Raw genomic sequence first — 26,351 nt, 5'->3', positions numbered from 1 at the left:
TAATTAAGGTGTAAGAGCTGGGTAGAAATATGCTTAAATTATTGGCCAGGCAGTATGGCAATTAATATAATTTCTGTGTGGTTATTTTGGGTCTGGACAGCCGGGAAACGAACAAGCAGTCTACAACAACACACCCCTAGACAGAGAACAGGCAACTAATGACTGATGAGAGAGGGCATCAATTCAAGAGAGAATGTAAGAGGAATTGGAGCGAGGAAAGGGAAGAGGGATATGATGAAATTATATTTTAATTATAATACAAAAATAAATACTTTTTATAAAGGAGACCAACTGGTATCACCTGAGTGATATTCACACTTCATTTGTATGATTTAAAACTTTCCTGAGTAGGTGATACCTTTACATAGAAGAAGGTGATACTGTTTTCTGTGAATTCCCTTTCCTATCTAGTCCTTGTTCCCTATAAAAGCACAGTAGCAGTTCTGTCTGCATGTATTTTGCTACAACCTCTACTTTTGTGCCTTAATAGAGACCCTTGGAAAGAAAGCACAGTATCATGTTTCAAGTGGACAGCTTTGCAAGTTTAGTAATGCCAGAATCACATATATGTTCTCCACATTTAAAGACCACAGGTTATAAACAGGACCTCTGGTCTTCAAGAAGTTCAAGCTCCATTTCAGCTGCATACCAGGGTCACAGCCTGAGGAATATGCTGAACGTCTGGGAGTCTCAATGAGCTTGGTATTAGAAAATGGTTCAGCAGTACATCCTTCAAAGGACTGGAAAAGTTAAACCCAATGGCATGTGGACAATGGTGGCATGATGATGTCATCTGGAAACTTTAAGGAAGCAAGTGTCTGGACTACAAAAGCTGAAAGTTCTACTCAGCATATTGTGAGTCTACTGGCCTTAATACTTATCACATCTTAATTTCCCTTAACTTTCATTAAAATATAATAAACCATATTGACATACTTAGATTTTAATAAGTATAAATCCCAAATAATGAGTAAATAAAAATAATTCAGTTAAATTTTCATTTTAAAAAAGGAAGAAGGAATAAGGCCTGTCTCTAACTCTTGCCTGCTTGTGGGGCCTTTTCCTCCTATGGGGTTGTCTCACCCAGCCTTGATGTGATGTGCCTGCTCTTATTGTAGCTTGTTACGCTGTGCTTGGTTCATGCCCTTGGGAGGCCTACTCTTTTCTGAGGGGAGACTGGAGGAGGGTTCTGAGGGAGAGGGGAGGTGGAAGGGAGAGACTCAGGGAGGGGATGAAGGGGAAAATGTGGCTGGGATGTAATATATGAGAGAAGAATAAGAGAAAAGAAATGGACCAAAAAGAGACCTCTTAAAAATTTTATAAAGTGACTTTGAGACAACACTTCTTGGGTAAATATTGTGCCTATGGTCATAAGGGACGGTGGTTTCCAGTAATAGCTGTACATGTCCATAATAATCATTTGGATAACTTTTATTGGTATAAATATAGCTGCACACACACACACATACACGCACACATATATAAAATATAGTCTGTATAGATATGTATGTTATACATATAAACATGCATATATACATACATGTTGTGGCATATGTATCACATACATACATATAGGCCTGAAATCCAATAAGCACCACCAAATTCCCTGCCTCCACTGTCCAGATAAAGGTTAGAAATCTGGAGCTGGAGAGATGGCCTAGCAATGAAGAACATTGGCTGCTTTTCCAAAGGATCCAGGTTCAATTCCCAGCATCCACATGGCAGCTCACAGCTTCTATAACTCAAGTTCCAGTGAATCTGACTCCCTCACACAGACATACATGCAGGCCAAATATAAAAACACATAAAAATTAAGTGAATGAATAAATTAAAAAGTCTTAATTTAAGAAAGGTTAGAAATCCACATTGAAAAATAAGCTCTTGGATAGATGAGGTGCTTGAGTGCAGGCCTAACAACCAGAGTTCATTTCATGAGTCCCATGGATAGAAAGAAAGAAATGACTCCTAGGAGTAGGTTTCTGACCTCTACAAGAGCTCTGTGGCGTGTGCATACCTTCACACACACACACACACACACACACACACACACACACACACACTTAAAAAGCCAAATCAAGCAAGCTTCCATAGGCACATCTATAGGCGTGAGGCTCTAGTACTCCTTCCACCATCCCCATTGCTGCCAATATCCACAGAGCATCAACAAACTCCTATCTGTGCTACCAAACTCCATGCTTATTCTGAGCAGTGTCATGGCAAGGGTTCTGAGAAGCAAAGCTGTCTTAGCAAGGAATAGGAAGCTAAGGAGCCAGGAGTGACCCTGCAAAATCTTCATCTAATAGAAGCTCCAAGAGACCTTCATTCTGATTTGGAATAGTTAGTAAACATGAAAAATAAATAACCAAGTCAAAACTGGAACTTCTATTCGGGGTTTACCTATTTTAATTTTTATTAACCTCTATTTTCTCTAAGATCTTGACATTTCAGGAAACCAAAGGAAAACAAGAGTACTGATGGAATCTTTAGGAGAGACAATGCTGACTCATTAATGTTACTGTGCATAACTATTGATATATTTTAATTCCTAAACTTCGACTTCATTTACTTCTTCTACAAGATGGGGAAGGCACTGTCCCACATAGCAATATGCAGAAACTTTCTCAAGACTCATTTGGGTTCCAGGAGTCTATTGTTTATAACTTAATATTTAGAGATTTTAGTAAGTGAGTTAGCATTTCCTGCTCTTGATTTTATTATTTATAAAATCTGAATGTGATGATACAGTCTACATAAATTTTGGAGCTTTACAAGGCTTGGCAATTATAATCATTTTCATTTTAGAGATGATCATCTTGAGGCACAAATAAGTTCGTCACTTGAAGTGAGAAAGCTGTTAAAGAATAGTATCATGATAGAACATAGCTCACTAATCCTTAACCAGTTATTTTCATACTACAATGGCCACAAAATATTGTCCAATGAACTTCCTCTCATCAAATCAACTAAAAATGTGTGGGTATCTATTATGATTTGGGATAGTGGAAAGGGGAATTTTTCCTACTGTGATCATGGCTTTAAGAAAGAAGATAGACACATGCTATTGTTTAAGAGATGTGTATCCCAAATGTCAACACATTTAAGTGGGAAGTGATGGACCATTTTGGGGGTGGGGCTCACTGAGTACTCTCTAGAGTAATTGGACATGTGCCTAAGGGGATTATGGGACCCTGGTTCATGCTCTACAACACTCTGCTTCTTAGATCATGTGGTAAGCAGTTTGCTTTACTGTGGGTGCCCCAGATTCACCATTCAACTTCCCAAATACAACCCTAAATGAAAGAGTTCCCCTGTTGTGGATGCAAAATCCAAAACTGAAAACCCAAATAAACATTGCCTTTTATAATTTTATCTCAAGTATTTTTGTTGTAGTAACAGAAAGATGACTAAAACCACTTGCGCTTGTATATTTTGAAATGAGCCAAATGAAAACTGTCACAGTGTCTGACATTAAATGCTACACTATGATCAGAAACTATGATTCTTCACTTAGCAAACACATCATTCAAAGGACTCTGGGAAAAGCCTTCTTTGATCTGAAATAGCTTAAATGGCAGGAAATATCTTCTGAACCATGTGCCTGTTGCCAAGAATTAGAGAATAAGAGTCCTTAATAAAAAGAATAAAACAAAATAGTAAAGCTTACAAAACACCTCAGCCATAAGACTCTTTGCCAAACAGAAAGGTTAATAAAGGGAGAAAGAATGGGGGTGGTCGAGGAAAGTAACCAGTGAGATTGTAAAGGGACAGCCAGACTTTTTCAACTAAGACATTACCCTTTTCTTTTCATTTTGACCTGAAGTCCAGCAGGGAAGGCTCTTCACTACCTCCTTCCCTATAGGGCACTCACATTGCACAAATCACCAGCTAGAATAAAGGTCACATCTCTGGGTTTCTCATGCACAGAAGTTACCTTGTGGAACAAATAAATGCGGTGGCTGGTTCTGGGTTTGTTTTTGTATCCCAAACTCATGGGGCAGAAAGTCTGGAGAAGTCATCGGACCCCTATTGTCAGGATTGCAATATCCTCCGGAGAGCAGCAGCATGTCACCTCTGTAGAATAACACACTCTCCCCTCACAGCAGCAGGGGTCATCGTAGGAAAGGCAACCTTCAGCTAAATCAGCATTAAATGGAGACACTTCCAACACAGACAACAGTCTCTCAGAATTCTTAGTATGGTACAGAATGCTCAAAAGCACTAAATTTAATGTAAGTGGAAGAGCTGTGTGATACACAACTTAAAACTTTCATGGACCACACACTTGATTCTTTCATTTTCAAATACTCTATGGAAAAAAGGATTTCAACCAGACCACACACTTGATTCTTTCATTTTCAAATACTCTATGGAAAAAAGGATTTCAACCAAAGGATTTCAAGCAGAGAGACTTCAGGACAAACTCATAAAGGGAAAATGAAACAAGACCGGGGTGAAGGGGGTAGAGTACTTATCAGAGAGGCCAGTAAGAAAACAGACTGACTGATTCCCATGTGAAGTAACTATTAACCATTTTCTGTTGATAACAAAACTACCTGAAGCAGGCTAAGTTTTCAAAGCAGAAAGGTTTAAGAGCTCATAAACAGGAAATTCAATGCTATGGCACCAGATTGGTGTGGGCTCTGCAGAAGACCTCAGAGCAGATAGAAACACAATAGTACAAGCATGTGCAAGAGAAAGTAGCCAGAGGATGGCTGAGCTCCTCCAAAAATGGTTTGTTAGTCCTTTTAGAACACCCAGCTCTAATGACCTAACAACCCGCATGCCCCATTTCACACAGACCCCATCATCTGCTAACATCTGCAGTAAGGATCAAAGTTCCAACACAAGAACACTGGGAGACACACTCAAAACATATTCACATTATAGCAGACAGTATGTCCCAGCATGAATGTGAGGACCAGGACTCCCCAGGTAGTAAACAGAACAGATGCCTGCCATTCGTCCACAGAAGAGTATTCATTCATAACCTAAATAATTCACCTTGAAGATGAACTGTTTTCTCTGTCTCATTTCTGGGAAATGCATGGGCTGACAGAAATTGATCACAATGCTTTGTACTATCCTAAGAGGTCTCAGGAGTCTCTTGGGCTAAAGGTTTTCAACCATGTTATGTATGTGAATACTCGCAAGCTTTGGTATTATCTCTGAAGTGAACCCCAGAGTCTTACTTGAACAGTGTCTGAGGAGATCGGTCATGTATGAGCAGAATTTTCTTCTGTGGTTTGATCTAACCTTTCTCCCTTCAAGATAAAAAGCCCTATAGCATCTCATCCAAATTTCCCATAATCCTTCAGGTCATTATCATTTAGGTGGAAACTCTTCTACTGGGCCTTGAGTAATCTCTAAATGCATAAATTAATATGTTTGATAGACACATATGTATGAACATATCACATACATTTATCTATAATTTTAAAAGTGTGTGCTAATTCACACATTGATGCTCAGATGAGGTATCAGAAACAGTCCAGGGCTAGGTGAAGTTTATGAAAAACAATGATGATAAATGTTGGCGTGGGTGTAGAGAAAGGGAACTAGTTATTCCCTGCTGGTGGGAGTAAAAACTGGTGCAGCCACTATAAAAATCAGTGTGGAGCTTCCTTGAATAGCCAGAAATAGATTTAACTCTTGATCTAGCTATACCATTCTAAAGGGTGCACCTAAAAGACTCTACACCCTACTATCCAAATATTTGTTCATCCATGTTTTTGCTGCCCTATTAACAACATCCAGAAAACAACGTAGATGACCCTCCACAGATGAATGGACAATAGAAAAGTTCTCTGTGAGTTTAAGGCCAGCCTGGTCTACAAGAGCTAGCTCTTGGACAGTCTTCAAAGCACAGAGAAACCCTGTCTCAAAAAAAAAAACAAAATCAAAAGAAAAATGGAAATATGAAATTAACAAATAAATGGCAGGAACTGGAAGTCATCCTTCTGAGTAAGGTAACCCAGACCCAGGAAGACAAACAGCGTGTTTTCCCTCATCTGTAGATGTTAGTTTTGAATCTTTAGATATGTGTGTCTCCTTACTTGAGTTTAAGAAATTTTAAGGGGCCAGAGTAGTTATCAAAGAAAGGAAGCTATAACATACTGATGTAATGGAGTTAAGGGGAATAATAGACCAGGAAGGCCTAAATGGACTGAAGGATGAAAGAGTGGGGTTGGAAAGGAGCTATGTTATAGAGAGGGATGACATCTGAAAAAGTTGTATTAGAAACTACAACTGCAGAAAATGTTTTAAAACATAAGTATATACGCATACATACAAAAATAGCTTAGATGGAGTTACCCTTTAATGGGGCTACAGTGATCCTACTAGACACCACAGGCTAACAAAGAATGACTTACCTCTATTTTAGCTGTTGGCAAGTGAGATTTCATTGGCCCCAAATACTACAGGTTATGCTACTGCTTTTGATTACCCACCAGAACTTGACTATAAGACCCTATGTTGAAAAAGATACCATATACTTGAGTCATAGACCATATAGAAATCTAGCTAGTATAGATCTGGAAGCTTCAATCTTACTGGCTAGCTTACATTATGTTGGAAAATGCTATATATACTATGGAAGACTAAAAGTAATCATCAATCTTACCTAACTGTAAGCCCAGTGAGCTATAATACCCTGCCTGCAAGATAATGCCTACTGGTGCAATAGTGGTACTAACATCCTGAGGGTAACCATCTCTGATTGGATTTAAGTTTCACCCCACAAGATGAAACCCATACTTGGCACTATTATCAGGATCAAAACCTGTTCCTGATAACTTCTCTTTATACCCATAAATTAGTGCACCTCTCAACCCTCATCAGAGAAGCTTCCTTTTGCAGTAGACGGTAATGAGTCAGGGTCCCACAACTAGTCAAGGGACAGAGAGACTAGGTGACTTTGAAATGCTCAGTATGGGGTATCTATAATACAACCCCTACTCTCAACTTCGGGGTCACTGTGAAAAAGGGCACAGAAAGATTGTCAAAGCCAGAGACAGTTGACTACGAGGAATCAGTGTTTTCAGAAATATTATAGTTGCACATATGAACTTGCAGTATGCGCAACAGTGTACACAAGACCTGTGTGAGCTCAGGTCAGACAAAATTCCAGCAGGGAGGGGGAGGTGGGCATAAAAATCCCACCTTTAGCTATTGAACTATTGATAATTGATAGTCACTGACAGAGAGTTAGTTTTCTTTAAGAATGTTGCCCTACATAGGCCTAAAATGTTCCAGTGGATGGCCACATGCCTAAGAATATATAGGCAGCACCAATGGGACTCAGTGGGTTAAAAAATGAGGGGTATAGAGTGGAAGTAGATGTGAGAGACAGAAAGGGGGTTGAAAATACTCAAAACGCTCATATTCTCACTCCTCCCACTCTTCAACTGGATTTTGGGAGCTCAGCCCAGTGTTCTGCTGCAGGTCTCTGCCTCTGTTTCCATCAGTTGCTGGATGAAGGTTCTATGGTGGAATTTAAGATATTTATCAAACTGACTACAGAGCAAGGCCAATTCGGGCACCCTCTCCACTATTGCTTATGGTCTTAGCTGGAGTCATCCTTAGCAGGATTATAGGGAAATTCTCTATGTCAGGTTTCTTGCTAGCCCCATAATAGCTCCCTCAATCAAAATATCTCTTTTCTTGGTCTCATCTCTGTCCTTCTTCCATCTCAATCATTTGGTTCCCTCAAGTTCCCCCATCTCCTTCTGCCCTCCCTTCTCCCACAAGCCCCATACTTCCAATTTTGTCAGTCAGTCTTGTCTATATCCCCTTTCTAGGTGGATCTATATATGTTTTTCTTTAGGTTCACCTTGTTACTTAGTTTCTCTAAGGTCATGGACTGTAGGCCCATTATTCTTTTCTTTACAGCTAGTTTCCACTTATAAATGAGTACATACCATGTTCATCTTTCTGGGTCTGGGTTACCTCACTCAGGATGTTTTTTTCTTTTCTAGTTCCATCCATTTGCATGCAAATTTCAAGATTTCATTGTTTTTTTACCACTGAGTAGTACTTCATTGTGTAAATGTACTACATTTTCTTTATCCATTTTTTGGTTGAGGAGCATCTAGGTTGTTTCCAGGTTCTGGCTATTACAAATAATGCTGCTATGAACATAGATAAACAAATGCTTGTAGTATAATGATTATCCTTTGGGTATATACCCAAGAGTGATATTGCTGGGTCAGTTTACCTGAGCTAATGGGAGCTCACCAACTCCAGCTGGACAGGTAAGGAACCATCATAGGATCAAACTAGACCCTCTGAATGTGGGTGACAGTTGTATGGCTGGAGCAAACTGCGAGGCCACTAGCAGTGACACCAGGATTTGTCCTTACTACATGTACTGACTTTTCGAGAACCCATTCTCTTAGATGGATACCTTGTTCAGCCTACATATAGTAGGGAGGGCTTTGGATCTTCCCCCAAAGCAAAGCCTCACCCTCTCTGAGGAGCGGATAGGGGGTGGAGGAAATGGGAGAAGGGGAGGGAGTGGGAACTGGGATTGGTATGTAAAATGAAAAAAGATGTTTGTTTTCTTCTTTTATAGAATAAAGAGAAAAAGAGAAAATATTCAAAATGCAACATATGAAATTCTCAGAGAATAAAAATGCATTGAAAAATGTATGCTATGTACCTATGTATATCTTCTTTATATGTGTGCTTAATGTTCCAAAGTATATTTATAATGTACATGTTATGTACTGTTTATATATTGCACATATTATACACTTACATTAAATTTTGGAAGTTCTATAATACCATTTGTATTCATTAGAAGAAAATATTCTTTACTTTTGATGTATTCACACATAGAGGAATTTCTACAAGGATGATACATTTTCCTCAGGTTTTAGCTATTTTCTCCCTAGGAAAGAGATAACTTTTCTCGGTAGTGAGGCTAGAAAAAGAAACAGCCTGAACACTCCCTCTCCTCTTTGGACGCAAAACTTCCTGCAGAGATAATATATCTAATCCACTGCAGCTACCCACTGAGGGGCCGCCTAGGCAGACTACCTGCAAGGCAAGCCTGCTAGTTCACAGCAGAAATACTTGAAAGATCTCTTGATGCAGCTGTGAAGTCAGGTCTTCCCACTAGATGTATCAGTAAAAACAACCAAATTTGGTTATGTCAGGTGATTCCAAGTGTGGGATGGGGTAGGGTTTCTGTATCTTGAACACCGCAAAAATGTACAACTACCTAAGCAAATGTCAGACAGCGGAAGAGGTTGTGTTGACTGTTTGCTTATCATGTGTGTGAGCGCATGTGGTGGTGAGCAAGGTACAAGTTCATGGAACTGATTCTTTCTCTTGAACTTTATATGGGTTCCTGAGATTGACCTCCGGTCACCAGACATGCACAGCTGATGCTTTTACTCTCTAATCGTCTTGCTAGCACGAGGGAAGTTATTTCTAGGCTCCTAACTGTGCGGGAGCTGGGATAGAGGTAAGATTAGAAACTCTGTAAGCAAGAGAGGGAATGTGAACTTATCTATGGGAACTGCTTTCTCCTAACTCGGCTTGGCTGCATAGTTTGCAGCATTTGCTCCCCTATCACTTCTTTAACATTTCGTCCAGATATCATTCATGCAATGGGAATATGAGCCCATGTAAAAGCTCTTACCCAGTTCTCTCGGAAATAGAATATACTCATATTCATTCATGTGGCTTTCAATACTTCCTTTAATAATATAATATAAAAATTACTACTTAGGGAACATTACCAAGAGGAAGCAGAAAGATTGTAAGAGTCAGAGGAGCGGGGGTTTGCTGTGAGATTGTGTCTCCTAGTGATACCAGAAACTACATCCACAAAGCCTCACCCACATGGCTGCCCAAATGTGAGCTGAACAAGGGTGACAACAATGGACATGCCAAAGTGGACAAGGGAAAGCCAAGGAGGCCTCAACCCTATGCAAAGAATTCCAGGCAGGCTTTGTGATTATATCTTACTGTAAATGTTTAAACTTCTAAAAAGGAAGATGGGACAAGAGCTTGCCTTTCCTGCTCCTCCTCAGGATACATCCCACATAGGTGCTGCCTCACTCCTTGCTTCTCCAGTAGCTATTCTTGTATTGTTTCCTCACCTTTCCGTCATTTTCTGTTTTATTTCAACATCCATTAAAGTCTTTGTTCTGTTGATTAAAAAAAGAATTCTAGGCAGTTAAGGGATACTGAGAATCTAAGATACGGTGTTCATCTGTGAGGAGAACACCAACTTATTGTATCCAATACCAAATGGTCAGCCCTGAACACAAATAGACAAGTAACAGGTTCCATTTAGAACTATATGAATATACCTATGCATATATGCCCATAACAGCCATTAATGAAAGAAAAAAAGGGCCATGAATTTGAAAGAGGGCCGGGAAGGTTTTATGGGAGTGTTTGGAGAGAGGAAAGAGAAGGAAACATGATGTGACTATATTATAATTTCACAAATAAAAGAAATAGAGAAACAAGGACTTACAGCGTTAGTGTCTGGAGCTTCCTGTGCGCATGCTTTGCCTGCAAGTGAGTCGACCCTTTGGCGTTAGTTTTCCTTAAGGATGTGACCACAGCTCGACGAGTTGAGTAACTCTCTAAGTTGACAAAGGATTGAGAGCAAAAGTATCTCTGGCCTGGATGGTAACTTCCGGCTAGGCAAGGTGGAGGTACTCCCTCTGAGAGGGCAGGCAAGGATGCTGGGGAAGACTGCCCCCAGCTAAACTTTCGGCTGAAGACATTCTCTAATTCTCTAATTCATAAGATGCTCTTTTAAAGTGACAGCTTTTTCGTCCCATGTTTCTTTTAATTAATAACCCCATGGAATCTCTTTCATTAAAAATGAATTTTACCTTTACTCTGAAATGTCAAACATGAATAAAAGGAGTAGCTTTTTCTCACAGAGAATATTTCTATGTAGATATTAATTTACCTTTTCTTTGACAGATTTTAGCAGTAGAATGAGCTTGTTGAAGCAATATTTCTCTTCCTTATCATACCAGTGACCTCTTTCTTATGTTCTTTTATAAGCAGATGAATGGAAACAAATGACATTTTAAAAGGTAAGTCCTTCAAATATACCTTTACTATTTTAGACATTTTAGCCAGCAAAAGAGGTGGAGAAGAAGCAGGAAGAGTGAAAGGAAGAGCAGGAGGAAGAGGACAGGAGGGTGGAGATCAAGAAAAAAGTGAGGGGGGGGGACATTCCAACCTCTTTTTCTTTCTTCCTGTTACCTTCATCTCAATACATATTGTACTATGCAAATTAAATGCAAACACCAGAAAGAAAAGTGGCACTCACTGCATTAAATGGATGGATCCCATAACACTATTATTCATTCATAATAATAATATCCCTGGAGTGCAGAGAGTGGGAGATACAAAGGAGAGAACTGCCTGTTTGAGAACTCAACTGTGGATCTCTGGAGACAGAGCATCTGTTCAGTACATTATTTGACCCTCAAAAGCAGCATGCAGTAGATTCTGAGCACAGGCAGAAGCTGTTTGTATGGGAGTTTGAAGAAGGGGGTAAAACTGGAGCTGGTGAGATGAGAATGGGGTAAGGCCACTGCTGAGCCCTGATCCGGGAGCTGGAGTCCAGATAATGTGACTTATTTCTGTGTAAAAGATGCAGATCTTCTTACTTTTCCCCTCTAACATATTTATTTTCCTATGCTTCACTACTGCAACCAACAGCTAACTTCCATAGAATTGTTGGTTCCAAATTTAAAAACAAAAACTAATAGACAGACAGACGAACAAACAAATCTATTCCTCTAAAGAAATATACCAAGCCAGGCGGCGGTGGCGCATGCCTTAAATCCCAGCACTCGGGAGGCAGAGGTGGGAAGATCTCTGTAAGTTCAAGGCCTGCCTGGTCTACAAGAGCTAGTTCCAGTTCAGGCTCCAAAGCTACAGAGAAACCCTGTCTTGAAAAATCAAACTAAAAGAAAAAAAAATGTACCAAACCGAATGGGTTAGAGAACCCTTTGCAAAACTACCAAGTCTACTTTCCTGACTTTGGCGCTAGAACAAACATATCTTTTGAGATATTTGCAAACACTCTGGAGAAAGTGGCTACCTTAGAAGAAAGGTAACAGACCCCTTGCCTGCACATTCCTTTGCTCCACCCCCACTCCCATCAGTCTTTAAAGATATTGGTAATAAGCTATTTGGTGACTAGGTATGAAGTGTTGTTGTGAACCATTTGGCAGTCAATCTCCTTTGATGGAGTCATAAATCCACCAGGCTGGATCCTATCTCACTTCTTACTGGCACAGACCCTCTGCTGAGTAGCAGCACACTCCATAAGACTGAGTGGACTTCTCAAAACATCCTAGTGTTGGAATTATAAACATTAATGATGCCATTTTCTTGCTCTAGAAGGGGCATAGTTTCCTGTCATAGAGAGCTAACTTTCAAGGGATCTACAATACATACTAACTATTCCATGTACCTGAATGGTGCTTCCACACACAACCATTTCCACAGTAACCACAAAGGCACTGGTTAAAAGGAAGCTAGTTGTGGTCAGGGTCCAAAACCTCCCATCCAATGTGTGTGCCTCTCAAGGGGGCAACTGACTCCTATGCACGGAATTAGCAGTTGAAGTTTTTACTCTGAAGTTCCCATTTCAAACTGAATATTTCCTAAAGGGCCGTGACTCTCCTGAACTCCTGCAGATAGCATCACTCTCTGGAGAGTGAAACAGTGGGCACCAAAGAAATCCAAATGAAAGCAAACGCCAACTTCAAAAAGGGCTCAGCAAATTGAGTATAACACGGTGTAGAGGGGAGACAAGGAAAATGAATGACTTTCTCCAGGAGAAATTACTGTGACTTCCTTGGGTCATCTGAGTGTCTCCGGCTATTTAGCAGAACTGCTTGATTTGATACCTTTGGGGAAAGGTTATTGTGGTAGAATGCCAAAATCTCCAAAATGCACCTCCCAGGTGGGAGGAAAAGGGCATGCTGTGAACTGAGATGCTATTTTTGGCCAGAATAGTCAGCTATTAGAAATTCATTCAAGCCACAGGGCAGCTCTCTGCTCTCTCACTTGTAAATGCATGTTTTAAACCCCTTAGTAATCGCTAAACATGCACATGCATTATAATATTTATTTTACTCTTCATGGGTGACAGTCTGACTGAATTTACTGTAAGCATCTGAAAATCCCTCCTCTGAATAAGCAAATGCTTCTGGAAATATGTTCCCCGAGAAGCTGTTAAGGTGACCCTCAGAATCAGCATGGATGCCTTTAAGTTCATGTTTGTTGAGTCCTAACTTTTCTCAGATGCCTCTGAGGACAAAAACAAATGAATTGGTTGAGTAAGTTTATAAAGTAAAAAGAATTAAGTCCCTAAAATGACAAACCATGTGATTGAATATAGATATTGTTTGGGACTGAGGAGAAAAGAACTCACAAATGCACTATGCCTAAAATCATAGTAAAATGTGAGTCCCCTAAGATTGTAACTAAATATTACATGCTTGATTACTCAATGTGCTTACTTATAGTATATGATTACTCAACAAAGAGAATATTCATTGGCTTTTGTTGTTGTGTTGTTGTTCCAGAAATGACAAGGAAAACTAAACGGAAGATGTTTGGATGCAAAAATCTTATGTATTCCAAATTCAAATGAATCCTGAAAGGTACCGTGGATGAAGAAAACAGCATACCTTGCAGCCTTAGCCTTCATTTAAACCTTGCTTTTCCATTCATAAGTACTTCGCCTTAAATGAAGATGGGCTGACAAGAAAGACATCAAGTTTCCAGTGGTTCTCTCGTTGATGTTAATTCTTGGGAATTAAGATGTGGTATGAACTTTAGAAACGGAAAACATGGTAATTACTAAACCCATCCCTTCTGGAATTTGAGAAACTGCTCCAGAGGCATATTGGAGGGGGAAAAGCTCTGTCAACCTTTGTCCTGGCCCCTGGATATGGAAAAGTCTTCACTCTGTCTGGAAGCAGACCAACAGAGAGCCTTAAATAGAATCAGCTTAAGGGCTCAAAAGACTCCATAATTAGGTCTCTGCTTCATCTAAAATGCACATGACAAACTTCTAGAATTGCTGAAGTTGCCGCTGAAACCCCCATAGCTGAAAAGAGAGCCACCTTGGAGGTAGAAAACCTGCTACAAAGGGCTGTCGGGTAGCCTTCAGGTCTACCTCTCCCATATCACATCTTACAATGTTGACTTCCAGTACAAATGAGGTGATGCCTGGCTGTGTAAACTGGGAGGCATAAGATTCGTCATTCTGAAGGTGACTGTTTTATAGATCACACCCTGAAAGTGGAACTCAGAGCGGATTTGCAATCCCGGTGATCGGTTGAAGTAACGAGAGCTATACGTATACTCTGCTCAGATTCAAGCATATTGTGAAGATCCATGCCCAAGCCCTGGAGGCAGGTGCTGCTCTGCAATCACAGCCCCTGTTGTTGGGTGATCCTAAATCACTAATGCCAAAGCTACTGCATTCTCCTGAAGGCACCAGGGCAGCAGGATTGTGCAGAATCTGCAGGCACAGACGATTAGAAGGAGCAGCTGGAAGTTAACTCTAATTGTGATTTAACACCAATTAGTAGTGGTCATTTTCATCATTCTCTTTCATGGGGCTCTTTGCCAAGGTTGTCAAGGGTATTGTGTGCATGCGTGGTTTCAGAAAACAGTAATGATGCTCATTGCTGAAGTAAAAAACAGCGCTCAGGATAACGGCAGACTCATATTTCATTCATTCACTTATGCATTCTGCAAAACAGAAGATGCTATTCTGGTCTTTTGCAATAGAAAAGACCCACTTAAAGGAGTTCGTTGTTTGGATGAGATATCAGAATACAGACAGGAAAACAAATTGCCACGATCAATGCTGTGAGACCAAAAGATGTAGGTGGCATATCATATATAGTCCAGACTTTGATGGAAGCAGTATTGTCTTTTGTTCTAAGCCCGGACAGTGATCTTTTTCCATCAGCTAAAAATCAGTGAGTCTGTGGAGGGATGGAGGAGCTGTCACATGGTGTTTAGCTGTCATCCCATGAGTTTGGGAAGGGCAAAGAAACACTGCAGCTGAAAATCCCATTGTCACATCCTACACCATTTTCCCAAAGGTGTTGGCATGTGCTTCTGAAATCTACACAGTACACAGGTTATGTACACCAAGCAAGAACTTCGGGGAGGTTTCTGGTAGCCATTTCTAGACTGTTTTCATTCACAGGACTGCTGAAATACCTCGTTGCTCTCAGAAGTAAAAAGGTATTTCAGGGTTCTGGAGTCACCAGGATAAGCATGCACTCTGGGAAGAAAAGCAGCTGCCAAATTTCTAGCCTGTGTCAGTGCAAGTATGCAGCTAAACCATTGTTTCTTATTGCAGCAAAATAAAACACAGGGCTGGTGGGTGCTTTGCTTCCCCATAAACCTGAGGACTAACTTCCAGTGAGCTAGACTCAAGAAAAGCACCATGTCTAGCTTTATGGGCACAGGGAATTTCCTAAATCTCACCTCGTTGGTCTCCCTGCTTTACAAAGAGCTATATGAGATGATGCTTCGGGGCATTTCTCTGTCTCCTAATGGAAATCCTTCTATCGTGATTAATCTTTTCCTTCAACTCTTCCTCTCCTCCTGTTCATTCTCTCTTTTCCTCACTGCTTTCCTTCTGGTGGAAATAGGGTCTCGTGGTACAGCCTGGGCTATCCCTGAACATCTCAGAATTCTCTTTTCTCGGTTTCTTAACTGTTGGAACTACAAGTATATACTGTCTGGCACCCAGTTTGTAATATTTAATCTTGATTGTCAACTTGCTTGGATTGAGAGATGCATGCCTAGGAGATTAGCAGAGAATTATTCTTGGCTGTCTGTAGTTGTATTTCCAAAGATGATTGTCATGTGGGACAGTGACCGAAGTTTAAAAAGCCTTCCTTAAATGATCAGCCCTGCCCATTCACTGTGAGCAAGCTTCATTCTGCCTGAGCAAGGGTATCTGGTATAGCTGCCATAGTGTGGGACCTCACCTCTGCAGCCCCAAACTGGGACTGCGTCATTGGTCAATATATCAGCCACACTGCAGGGTGCTTTTAGGCCATCAGTCCCAAACTGGGACGTGTCATTGGTCTCTCCTGTATGACACTTCCAGTTTCTTGGACTGACTGAGAAAATACCAGATTCTCTGTTTCTCCGGCACAAGAGGGCTAATCTCCACACATGTAAGCCAATTTAATACCTCCCCCCTTTACAATTAAGCATCTGTTCTTTCCACTTTATTCCTCTGAAGATCCTTGGTCAATATGTCTTCATCAATCACTGCATAACCAGGTACAACTCAGAAGTTATTAAAATCAACATATTTTGTTGTACATCTGGAGTGATCAGTCCCACACATCTTTAAGTGTTAAGCTCAATTGTTTCTCCATGTTTAACTTTAAAAAAATAAAACTTGTGAGTATGGATCAATTGTTGACATCCCTCTGAAATTCATATACTGAAACCATAACTCCTGGTATGGCTTAAGCTTTAGACACGGCTTCTACATAGTAAAATGACAAGAGCCATAGTGATGCCAAGTGTAATTAGTACCTCTATAAAAAGAAATACTAAAATTCCCGTTGCTCACTCCCTCCATGGAGAACACCAGCAGAAAGGGCACATGAGCCTGCAGTGAGAAAGTGTTCCCTAGAGGAATGGCTCTCATCAGGTCATAACCCCAACCCCTTAGGTTTGTCATTTTAGCCTCTGTAAGTGTGAACAAATCAAGTTCCATAGTTTAAGCCACTGAATAGTTTTATGTTGTAATAGCCAAATACTGGACTTATACGTGATATATGTGAACGTGAGCATTAAGTTAACACTGATTCCAGATTCCAAATTAGCTCTGAGCTGAGTGCTAGAGCGCACAGTACTCGGGAGTCTGAACCCCCAACTACTCTCAGACAAGCAACGAAGGTGCTTGGAGAATACAACTGAAGGACAGTTTTCAATTTGGCATCATTTTCTATTGGTATCCAGTGGACTCCACTCTACAACAGCTATGGGAGTATTAAACACACTTTCTCTAGCACCACTTGGTTTAGAACTTTCATGATAGTGGAAAATTCAGCAAAGTCGTGGAGTGAAAAAGTGTGACCACCACCAGTCTTGATCTAGAGCCGTGGTTTTCAAGCTGTGTGACTCCTTTGGGGGTGCTTATCATATATTCTGCATTTCACATATTTACATTGTGGTCCATCACAATGAAAAGTTACTGTTATGAAGGAGCAACAAAATAATTTTATGGTTGGGGGTCAGCATAACCATATTAAAGGGTCACAGCAATAGGAAGATTGAGAACCACTTATTGAGAGCCATAAAGGAGTCTATATCAGTAAATATAACCCCCGCAAGGAAGTTAAACAGGAAGCACTCCTTTGATAGATATTTTAGCCTCCATTAACATTATATAATGTGGATTAGGTTTTTTTCTTATCATAATATAGTTTACAACATTTTCCTTTGAGAATTTTAGAATTGGATGGATAGTAATTTTGGTTCTCAGCTCCAACATAAAGCCATTCTCTACACAACTCCATATGCCTTGGCGCCACCAGCTGAGCAAATTTCAGGGCACTTAAGTGCTACAGAAACACAACTCTCCCTGCTTCTCATTATGTTTAGTGCTCATGATTGTCATCTTTTGTGATAAACTTATCTATATTTTTCATAGCTTTTAATGTAAAGGTTAATAAGCAATGTTTCCTGTCCCATGGGAGAACTTCTCATTCTATGTATTTATTCTAAGTGATGTAGTAGCCAGCACAGTTCCTAAGGTACTGACATGATGCTGATGCAATGTTTTGTCATATGCCATATCACTCCTTAGATGATGCTGATGTGAAATGCATGTGCTTTTGCTACTGTGAAGTCCTTTGCAATGCAAATGGCAGAGATGCCAACATCCACTGTTGATGTTGGATCATGCTCTGATTGGAATCTTACTCACAGATGGTAAGCATGACATATAGCTTGCTTGCTTGTTTATTTGGGGTTTTCTGTTCATTTGTACTGAAGCACAGTGTGAAACACATTGAAATCAATTTCTAACTCACATGCGAGCTCATGCTATCTGTCTTCTTAAAGCTAAACATAATCAAGCAACAAATTTTATAATCTCCCACAAAGGGCATTAAAATATATCTTTAGTCTCTCCTAGAAATTGTCTCATAAACAAGACAAGAGCAATGGCAATATCAATGGACATATTAACTTGGAATGGGAGAAGTTCCCCAGGGTCCCACCTAAACTCACAAGACTTTTAATCTACATTTAATAGTAGAAATGCTGACAATACTGGACTCAAATAACTTGGACACCAGTAAAATCTTTGACACCAACTTTCTATGTAAACATGAGTGCATCCCTTCAGGTTCTTTATTTTTTATCTATAATAAAATCAATCAAAATAGGTATTCTATAAAAAACATTTCTTATTCTTGACAATCCTCTCCTTGAAGTGAAATCTGTTGACATCACCCTTCTAGACTCCCCTTGTCCCATCTCTTGAGATAAACTGTATCATCCCCTTGGTGACCCTTTTAAACCTAACTGGACCCTTTCACAGAACTTCCCTGAATCTATGATGATCTCTATTCTGTGGTCTCCTGGACAGCAGACCCTGGTCCTCTCCCCAGTGCCCCCATGACTGTTAGTAGGAAGGTGTGTTGAATATACACTAGGATAACCAATGCTTTCTGTGTCACACTTCAGCAAAGTGTCTTGTCAGAATATGTACAGAAAATAGCAAACACAATCTCTCACTCTTCTTATTTAAGTAGTTACTCTGGAGGGAAATATGTTCCTGCTATCTTGAAAGTGAAGAAAATATTCAGAAATAATTCGCAATCTCAGCCAAGCTTAATGTAGCCGTAAGTGCTAATGTAGCATTTATTTTAAGCTCCAAGGAAATGAAATTCTCTTGACAGCCTCATGTACAAATATACCTACCAACTTTAAATGGCTCATTTTCTTATATTCATAAAATGTAATGTCTGTGGGCTTCAGCAATTTTTTACAGAAAAGGGTTCCAACAAAATTACCAATGTATCTGCATATCTGAGAGACTGAGAATACAGATTTCTTATTAGCCTTTATAAATGGTGCATTGTTGGTTCTCAAGACTATCTCTAGCTTGAATGACCAACTAGAAGTCACAAGAACAGCACAGAGTTACAGTAGTGGCTGTGACCTACTGCAGCCTAAGTATACAAAGCCAGGTTAGCAAAAGCAGGGTTGCATGGGAGAGGCTGGGAAAGCTACAGAAGAGCACCCACCATCCTCTCTTTAGTTCATTCAGCAAGAGATACAAAAGTGTATGTGAAATGTTATCAACCATAAAATTCTCTAGGGATACAGTATCCGGGGAGCACACTTGTAGGTATCTTCTCCCCAGCTTGTACCAAAATTCCACGGAATAAAATAAAGACATCACAATGTTTATATAAACCATACTATCTGAATAAGCAATTTAAGCACAGAAAGTGACTCACTAGCCAGAGTGGTAGGAATCACGTACCATCCAAATCCCCCAGGTTAATTGTTTAACTACACTTTAAAGGACATCTGTGACTTCTGCATTCAATCTGTTTTTATGTAGTCAACTCTGCTGAAGAACCACTAGGTAGAATGACTTAAATACAATGAATTTAAGAGTCCAGTGGGAGTATTTTGGAATCTATCACCCACACTGAATGTGTCAGGTGTTGTGGGAACTCCTTCAGCCAATAGCTTTTAAAATGCCGGCCCATTTTGGGTGTGGTCTCATGTACTACAAGTGCAGACAAAAAGCATGAGCATGCCATTTTGCTGCTGGATTTGGTTCCAGATTCCAGCACATGCAGAGGATTGCAGATCGCTATCCTGACTGTGAGTTTATCCCTAAATAAATAGACCTCTGTTATACTCCATTCCTGGCTATTGTGGAAGTCTTTGGTACTGCTACAAATTGGCACCAACTTGCAGATGGTTCTGAGTCCACTATACACTCATTCATCATCCCCAGAAACAGCATCATCTTGAACTCGTTAATTGTATAAATATGTAAAAAATTCAGCAAATATTTCAACTCTGATGCCTTTTATGACTATGTCTAAACTTATAATAAACCAGGAAAGTGTGTTCTCATCACAGAAAACAATATACCAAGCAAGTTCTTTTGTGCAAATCAGTTTAGATTTTGAATTCTACACAAGAGGCTTAATCTTCTGTTGTCTGGTGAAGTGTGTGGGCTCTTCTAGGAAGAGTTGCTTTAAAGGCGTAAAATTAAATACTGAAAACCAAAACAAAATTTAAAAATATCTTAATATCTATGTTTTAGGCACAAACTTTGTGGAAGTACCCAACCAACATCTAATTGCAGTTAAGGCCCACCACATGAGACAGACCCTACCCCTGAATAAATAAATAAAATACAGGATTTGTATTATCAAAGATTTCAGGTTAAAAGTAAACATCTTAGACTTCTAATACCATGAGATCAGAGGCTCCTTAATATATTCCATTAATATTACAACCTGTTTTGCCCAAAATAAACAGACACACTTTTTGTGCAGAAATTTTAGAACTAATAAACTAAATTTGCTTTATTACTAAGTTTTTATTATTTGCAGAAGTATTTAGATTTTACATAAAGCTTATACTCCAATTTCCCTCAGAGCAGTGTTTGAAGGAAACCAGCCTGGCCCCCAATAAAGCACTTTCCGACCTGAGTGAGAAGCAGGAGCTTTGACCTTCAGTGTGAACTCATTTGTTTTTCACACTAACTGCCAGTCTATCCTTGCTCCTGCATGCTCTCTGCTTGATTCTGAAGCCACTCTTATTTGTATGATAGTTTCTGGTGAAACACAACAGTATTTGTTTATTAGCCCATTTATACTGAAGGCCCTTTATAAGAAGAAGCGCAGAGAGTCCATCCCTCCCTGTCCTACAATAAGGACGCAGTGAGAAGGTAGCTACCTGCCAACTCCAAAAAAGAATACTCACCATAGAACCAAATGGGCCAGACACTCAGTTCAGGCTTCCTAGACACCAGATTGAAAAGTTCTTATTTAAGACAGTCCATCTTTGGGATACTATATCCTATTCTCAGAACCCCTGCCTTTCCACAGGTGAAATGATGTCTATTGTGCCTTATTTGCATTGCTGGCATTTAATACGATTGTTACACAAAACGCACTGAAGTTCTTGGTTCGATTCTGTTATGGATGACTAGTGGGGGAGGATGGTCTTGTGCTACAAAGGAAAAATCAAACAGTTGAGGTAGGCATACATCCTTAGATTTTCCCTGTCTGTGCCTTGATTCAAAAGTTTGCTAATCCTACCTCTAATTGTTGGATAAAATTACCACAACATCTAATGGGAGCTCACCAAGGCCAGCTCAACTGGGACTGAAAAAGCATGGGAACAAACCGGACTCTCTGAACGTGGCAGACAATGAAGGCTGACTGAGAAGCCAAGGACAATGGCACTGGGTTTTGATCCTACTGCATGTACTGGCTTTGAGGGAGCCTAGTCTGTTTAGATGCGCACCTTCCTGGACCTGGCTGGAGGGGGGGGGGACCTTGGACTTCCCACAGGGCTGGGAACTCTGACTGCTCTTTGGACTGGAGAGATAGGGGAAGGGGAGTGGGGGGAGGGGGAGGAAAATGGGAGGTGGGGAGGAGGCAGAAATTTTTAATAAAAAAATTACCAGAACATTATTTTTACAAGAAGTTTTTAAAATAGAAGAGTGTGAGACTTAAGTTTCTTTTAAGGGGAACCTCATTTGTATAGCAGGAGATGAGGGCAAGGAACCAAAGAATCACCCAGTTTCTCTCTAGTATTGCCATGGAAGAAGACACACTCTACAACATCTCCACTGAACCAATGCATCAATTTATAAAGTGGTCAGAGCTGTACTTCACTACGGCTGAGAAACTGGATTCAAAATCTGATCCCCTGCATACTAGAACTATATTCTTACTCAGTGGCCATGGCCACTATGAGATTCATAGCTCACTAAGAGCATAGTCTCAGTTACACAAGTGGGTGACAATTGCTCAACATGATCATCTTACAATAACAGCAAGAACAACCTATTTTTTTTCCAACTAGTAAAGCGATGGGGACCAAAGTAAATGAGCAAATGAGACATCCTACAAACTGTGGAGCTTGTCTTTGAAAGATGTCTATGGAAAAGCCTGGCAGTAATTGTGGGAAGTTTGTAGAATCAAAGAATGGTTAAAATCCAGATCTTGACCCACAAATTATTTGGTTGGTGTAAATACCACTCTCTGAACCTTCACCTTCTTATAGTTAAAATGGAGATTGTTATGATTTGTATGTGGGATGCTGACTTTAATAATATTATCATACATAAAATACTTATGCCTAGACACATAAATAGGCTGTTTGAATGGTAGTTGGTATTACTAATCTTTGAAGACACTCTTTCACAGTTCTCTTTCACAGTTTTTTTTGGGGGGGCTGAGAATAAAGTGGCAGAGACTGGCAACACATCCTTTTGTCCAATTAGCCAAGTTACTAAATAACCCATAAGAGCAGAAGGATGGGATTGTGAATTAGATTAGAATTATTATTATCAGAATGAATAGAATTCAAAGGCAGGCAATGCAAGTTATAACAGACTGGAAATGGAGAAGCCATTTGTAACTTAGCACACTGGCACCTGTAGAGACAAGTATATGGTCCCCAGATCCTGATTAAAAAATAAAAACAAATACATGTTCTTGGTATGTAGCTCAATTTTTTTAACTGGTGGAGCCACAGTTATACAGGTTGTCAGCTATAATAATCAACAAAATGTGTGTGTGTGTGTGTGTGTGTGTGTGTGTGTGTGTTGTACCTGCAGGGCTTGCTTTATGATTGACTTATTTTGATGAAATTTATATTCTATTTGTGTTCTGTTTGAATTATTCCTTCTTAAGTCTTCCTTGCCACCATATCAGTTGGTATACTAGCTAGTTTTATGTCAACTCGACACAAGCTGTCATCTGAAATAAGGGAGCCTCAAATGAAAAAAAAACAGTCTCTTTAACAGCCAACCATGGGACATTTTCTTAATTAATGATTAATGGCATAATGCCCAGCCCATTGTGAGTGGTACCATCCTTGGGCTGGTAGTCCTGGGTTCAATAAGAAAGTAGGCTGAGAGAGTTATGATGAGCAAGCCAATAAGCAGTACCCAATCCATGGCTTCTGCATCAGCTCCTGAGTTGTGGAATATGACTTAACTAAGCAAATATGTTACACTTGTTTATGCTGCATTTGTTTAACAATGTACAGATGTGTTGCTTTGCCTGCCTAAGGCACCTGATCAGTCTAATAAAAAGTTGACCAGTCAATATCTAGACAGCAGGTCTGGTTGGCTGAGGGAATAATAGCAGGAATCTAGGCTCAAGAGAAAAGAGACTAAAGGGAAAAAAGAGATGGAGACACGCCAGGGCCAGCCAGGCATGCAGCCGAAGTCAGTCAAACATGGAGTAGGACATATAGAATAAAGGAAAGGCAAAAGTCCCTGAGGCAAAACATATGAAGAGAAATAGGTTGAATTAATTTATAAGAGCTAGTATGGAAAGCATAAGATAAGGTCAAGCATTCTTAACTAATGAGTCTCCTTGTCATGATTTGGGAGCTGGTTGGTAGCCCCAAAGAAAGCCTGCTATACTCCTGCCTCCAGGTTCCTGCCCTGCTTGAGTTCCTGTTCTGACTTCCTTCAGTTATAGACTACAGGGTGGCCATGCAAGCCAAATAAACTCTTTCCTCGGCTCACTCTTGGTCAGGATGTTTCATTGCAGCAATAGTAACCCTAACTAGAGCAGTGGGTTATTTAATATTTAATATTCACTGGGCCCTGATTTCTTCACATGACTGAAGGAAGAAAAAAGTCCCCATTTTATGTCACAAAAATGTCATAAATATCAAATGAGATTTGATGTAAGAAATCTGTTTTGAAAAGGACAATGATAGTATGTATTTTGCAAAGTATAAGGGTTTAGGTTCCCTTACAGAATGGGGAAGAATTCCAAATCAGATCCATTTTGAAATAGGGTGACTATAAAAGCTTCAAATAGCTGTTTGTGGATGGAGACCTTACAGCAGAAAGCAGAGTAAGGATCCAAGAACCGTGGGCTCCCTAACAGCAGGCAAAATATTTCATCCATGTTTGGGTCCTTCCCTTTCATCCATCCCTGGCTAATGTCCAATTGTTGATGTTTCACATGATGTACATTTGAAGATTTCTGAGCACAGGAGTCTGTGGTTCATCCCTGTTCTCTACAACCCTTTGCTTGTCCCACAGTTTCTGGATGGATATTCAATAACAATTTGTTAACAAACATATGAACTGAAACCTTGCTCTAACACAGATAAAGTGTTTGAAAAGTCAGTGGGATTCTTATTCCTACTGGCTTGACGTCTCTTGGACCCTAAACAAGAAACACATTGATTTAATTCTATTTGTTTCTGTACTGCTATAGTGTGGACATTAATTTCTATATTGATGGGCTTGTTTGCCTTCACATTAACTACAAGGAAGGTTTTAAGAGCCTGTCGAAAGGAAGGACTATTATTCCAAAATACTTCAGTATAGACAGGCAATCATTTTATGTGAAGTTCCTTAAGTGCAGTTATACAAATGTGTATTTCATTCTTGGCCATAAAAGAGTCTTAGTCAATGCCCGACAACCTATAAATCAGAGAGAGGAGGTTTCTTTATGCAAATAACTCTATGTCACACTCATCAATAAAGAAGCAGATGGTAATGAAGGTCAAATTTGCAGGAGCACCAGAGCAAATGAAACCGGTCTCTGTTTTCAGGGTATGTCAGTGTAGCGAACTCCTTTTTCTGACGGTGTTCTTTGAAAGAACTGAGGAAAAGAAAGCTTTATGAATCAATGATGAGATAAGAAGATGGGTTTAAAGAGCAATGAGAATAGAGAATGGGTAGCCAGCTTGACTGACATCCATACCATCAAAGAAAGATGCTGCTGTTTCTTTTAGAGGGGTGCCACAATCTCCAGGAGCAAACCATATGTGGGGGTATCCTTGGTTGCCAACTCTCCTGCATTTGGAATTAACTAAAAACCAAGGGGCTCAGTACACCTGTGAGGAATTTTTCTTGATTGGATTATTTGAAGTGGGAAGATCCACCCTAAATCTGGATCTCTTGAGGTGGGAAGATCCCCCTTAAATTTGGGCCACCTCGTCTGGTGGCAGCCTATATAAAGGACATGGAAGAAGGGATATCTGGATCTTTGCCTGCTTGTACTCACTCTCTTTGGCAAATTCATTCCTTCACTGCCATTAGAGCTTATTTCTTTAGGATCCTGATGTATACTGAGGGCCACATGAGACACACAGCCTTGTGAACTCCACAACTCCTCCATCCTTGGTCCTTGGACATTCTGAGCCCTGACTAGTGATATACTATGCCATAGCACAGTTTCCAGACCCGTTTGCTTTTTTCCCAAGTCTGTTTTTCATTTTGCATCTTAAATAACAAAGGCTCAATTACCTACTCAGATAATCAGAGTATCTTCTCCCTGTCAAAGTAAACAATATAAATAAAAGGAAAGAAAATTACAGCACTCTATGGAGACAGGAATGGACCATTTCAAAATGAAACCGTTTCCATTCTTGGCTGATAGACTAGAATCTGCTAACGCCCGGGTACTCATAAGGGAAAGTAGATGCGACATACCCGCTTCCTTAGATTGCAAGTGAGTGTGAGGTTCCTTGAAAAGGAGTTTGCAAACGCTGTGTAGAAGTCAAGGACCTTGAGCAAGGCTTCTCGCTTAATGATGTGCAGGTCACAGTAAGTTAGGGCCCGGACATTGGCACAAGCATGAGCAAGGGTGGTTTCCTTCCAGAAGATGTCCCCAAACACATCGCCTTTGCCTGGAAAGCAGGACAAGACAAAAGTTTCAGCCACACCCACTGGTGTTATTCAACTTAACAGATCATGCGCATCTATAGAATTTAGAGCACCAGCCCCTCTGCATAGACCGAACATTGCAGGGCAACTTTTCATCACAGCAACACGCCCCAGGTTTCTGTTTCTGACGGTGGAAACCTGGTGTGGGTAGCATACATGCGATTCACCGGAGTAGTTAATACCCTCGTTGTAACAAACAATTTCAATAGCGTTCGCATCATTAACTTTTCCCATCTGATTAGGAAGAACAAAAATAACTTTTTTTCTTTCTCACTCTTTCTAGGAAGAAAATTAACAACAAAACAAAATGCAGTCCAAGAATCTGTTGTTATATCATTTACAAATCTATGACAGATGCAATGTACGTTAAACCGAATTATTCAGT

At 40.1% G+C, this 26,351-nt stretch overlaps 1 protein-coding gene across 1 annotated transcript in view; it reads right to left on the bottom strand.

The window, feature by feature from the left end:
* The window catches only part of Kcnh5 (potassium voltage-gated channel subfamily H member 5), a 286,746-nt gene that overhangs the window by 33,057 nt on the left and 227,338 nt on the right, over positions 1-26,351 (bottom strand). The window contains exon 10 of the mRNA XM_038337552.1: positions 25,733-25,929. Within this exon, the coding sequence (XP_038193480.1) occupies positions 25,733-25,929 (197 nt within the window). The remainder of the gene's footprint in view (positions 1-25,732; positions 25,930-26,351) is intronic.

The sequence above is a fragment of the Arvicola amphibius genome, chromosome 7 (genome assembly GCF_903992535.2).
Source record: "Arvicola amphibius chromosome 7, mArvAmp1.2, whole genome shotgun sequence".
Taxonomy (NCBI): domain Eukaryota; kingdom Metazoa; phylum Chordata; class Mammalia; order Rodentia; family Cricetidae; genus Arvicola; species Arvicola amphibius.
Note: the sequence above shows the minus strand (reverse complement) of the source record. Positions and strands in the feature narration are given on the sequence as shown.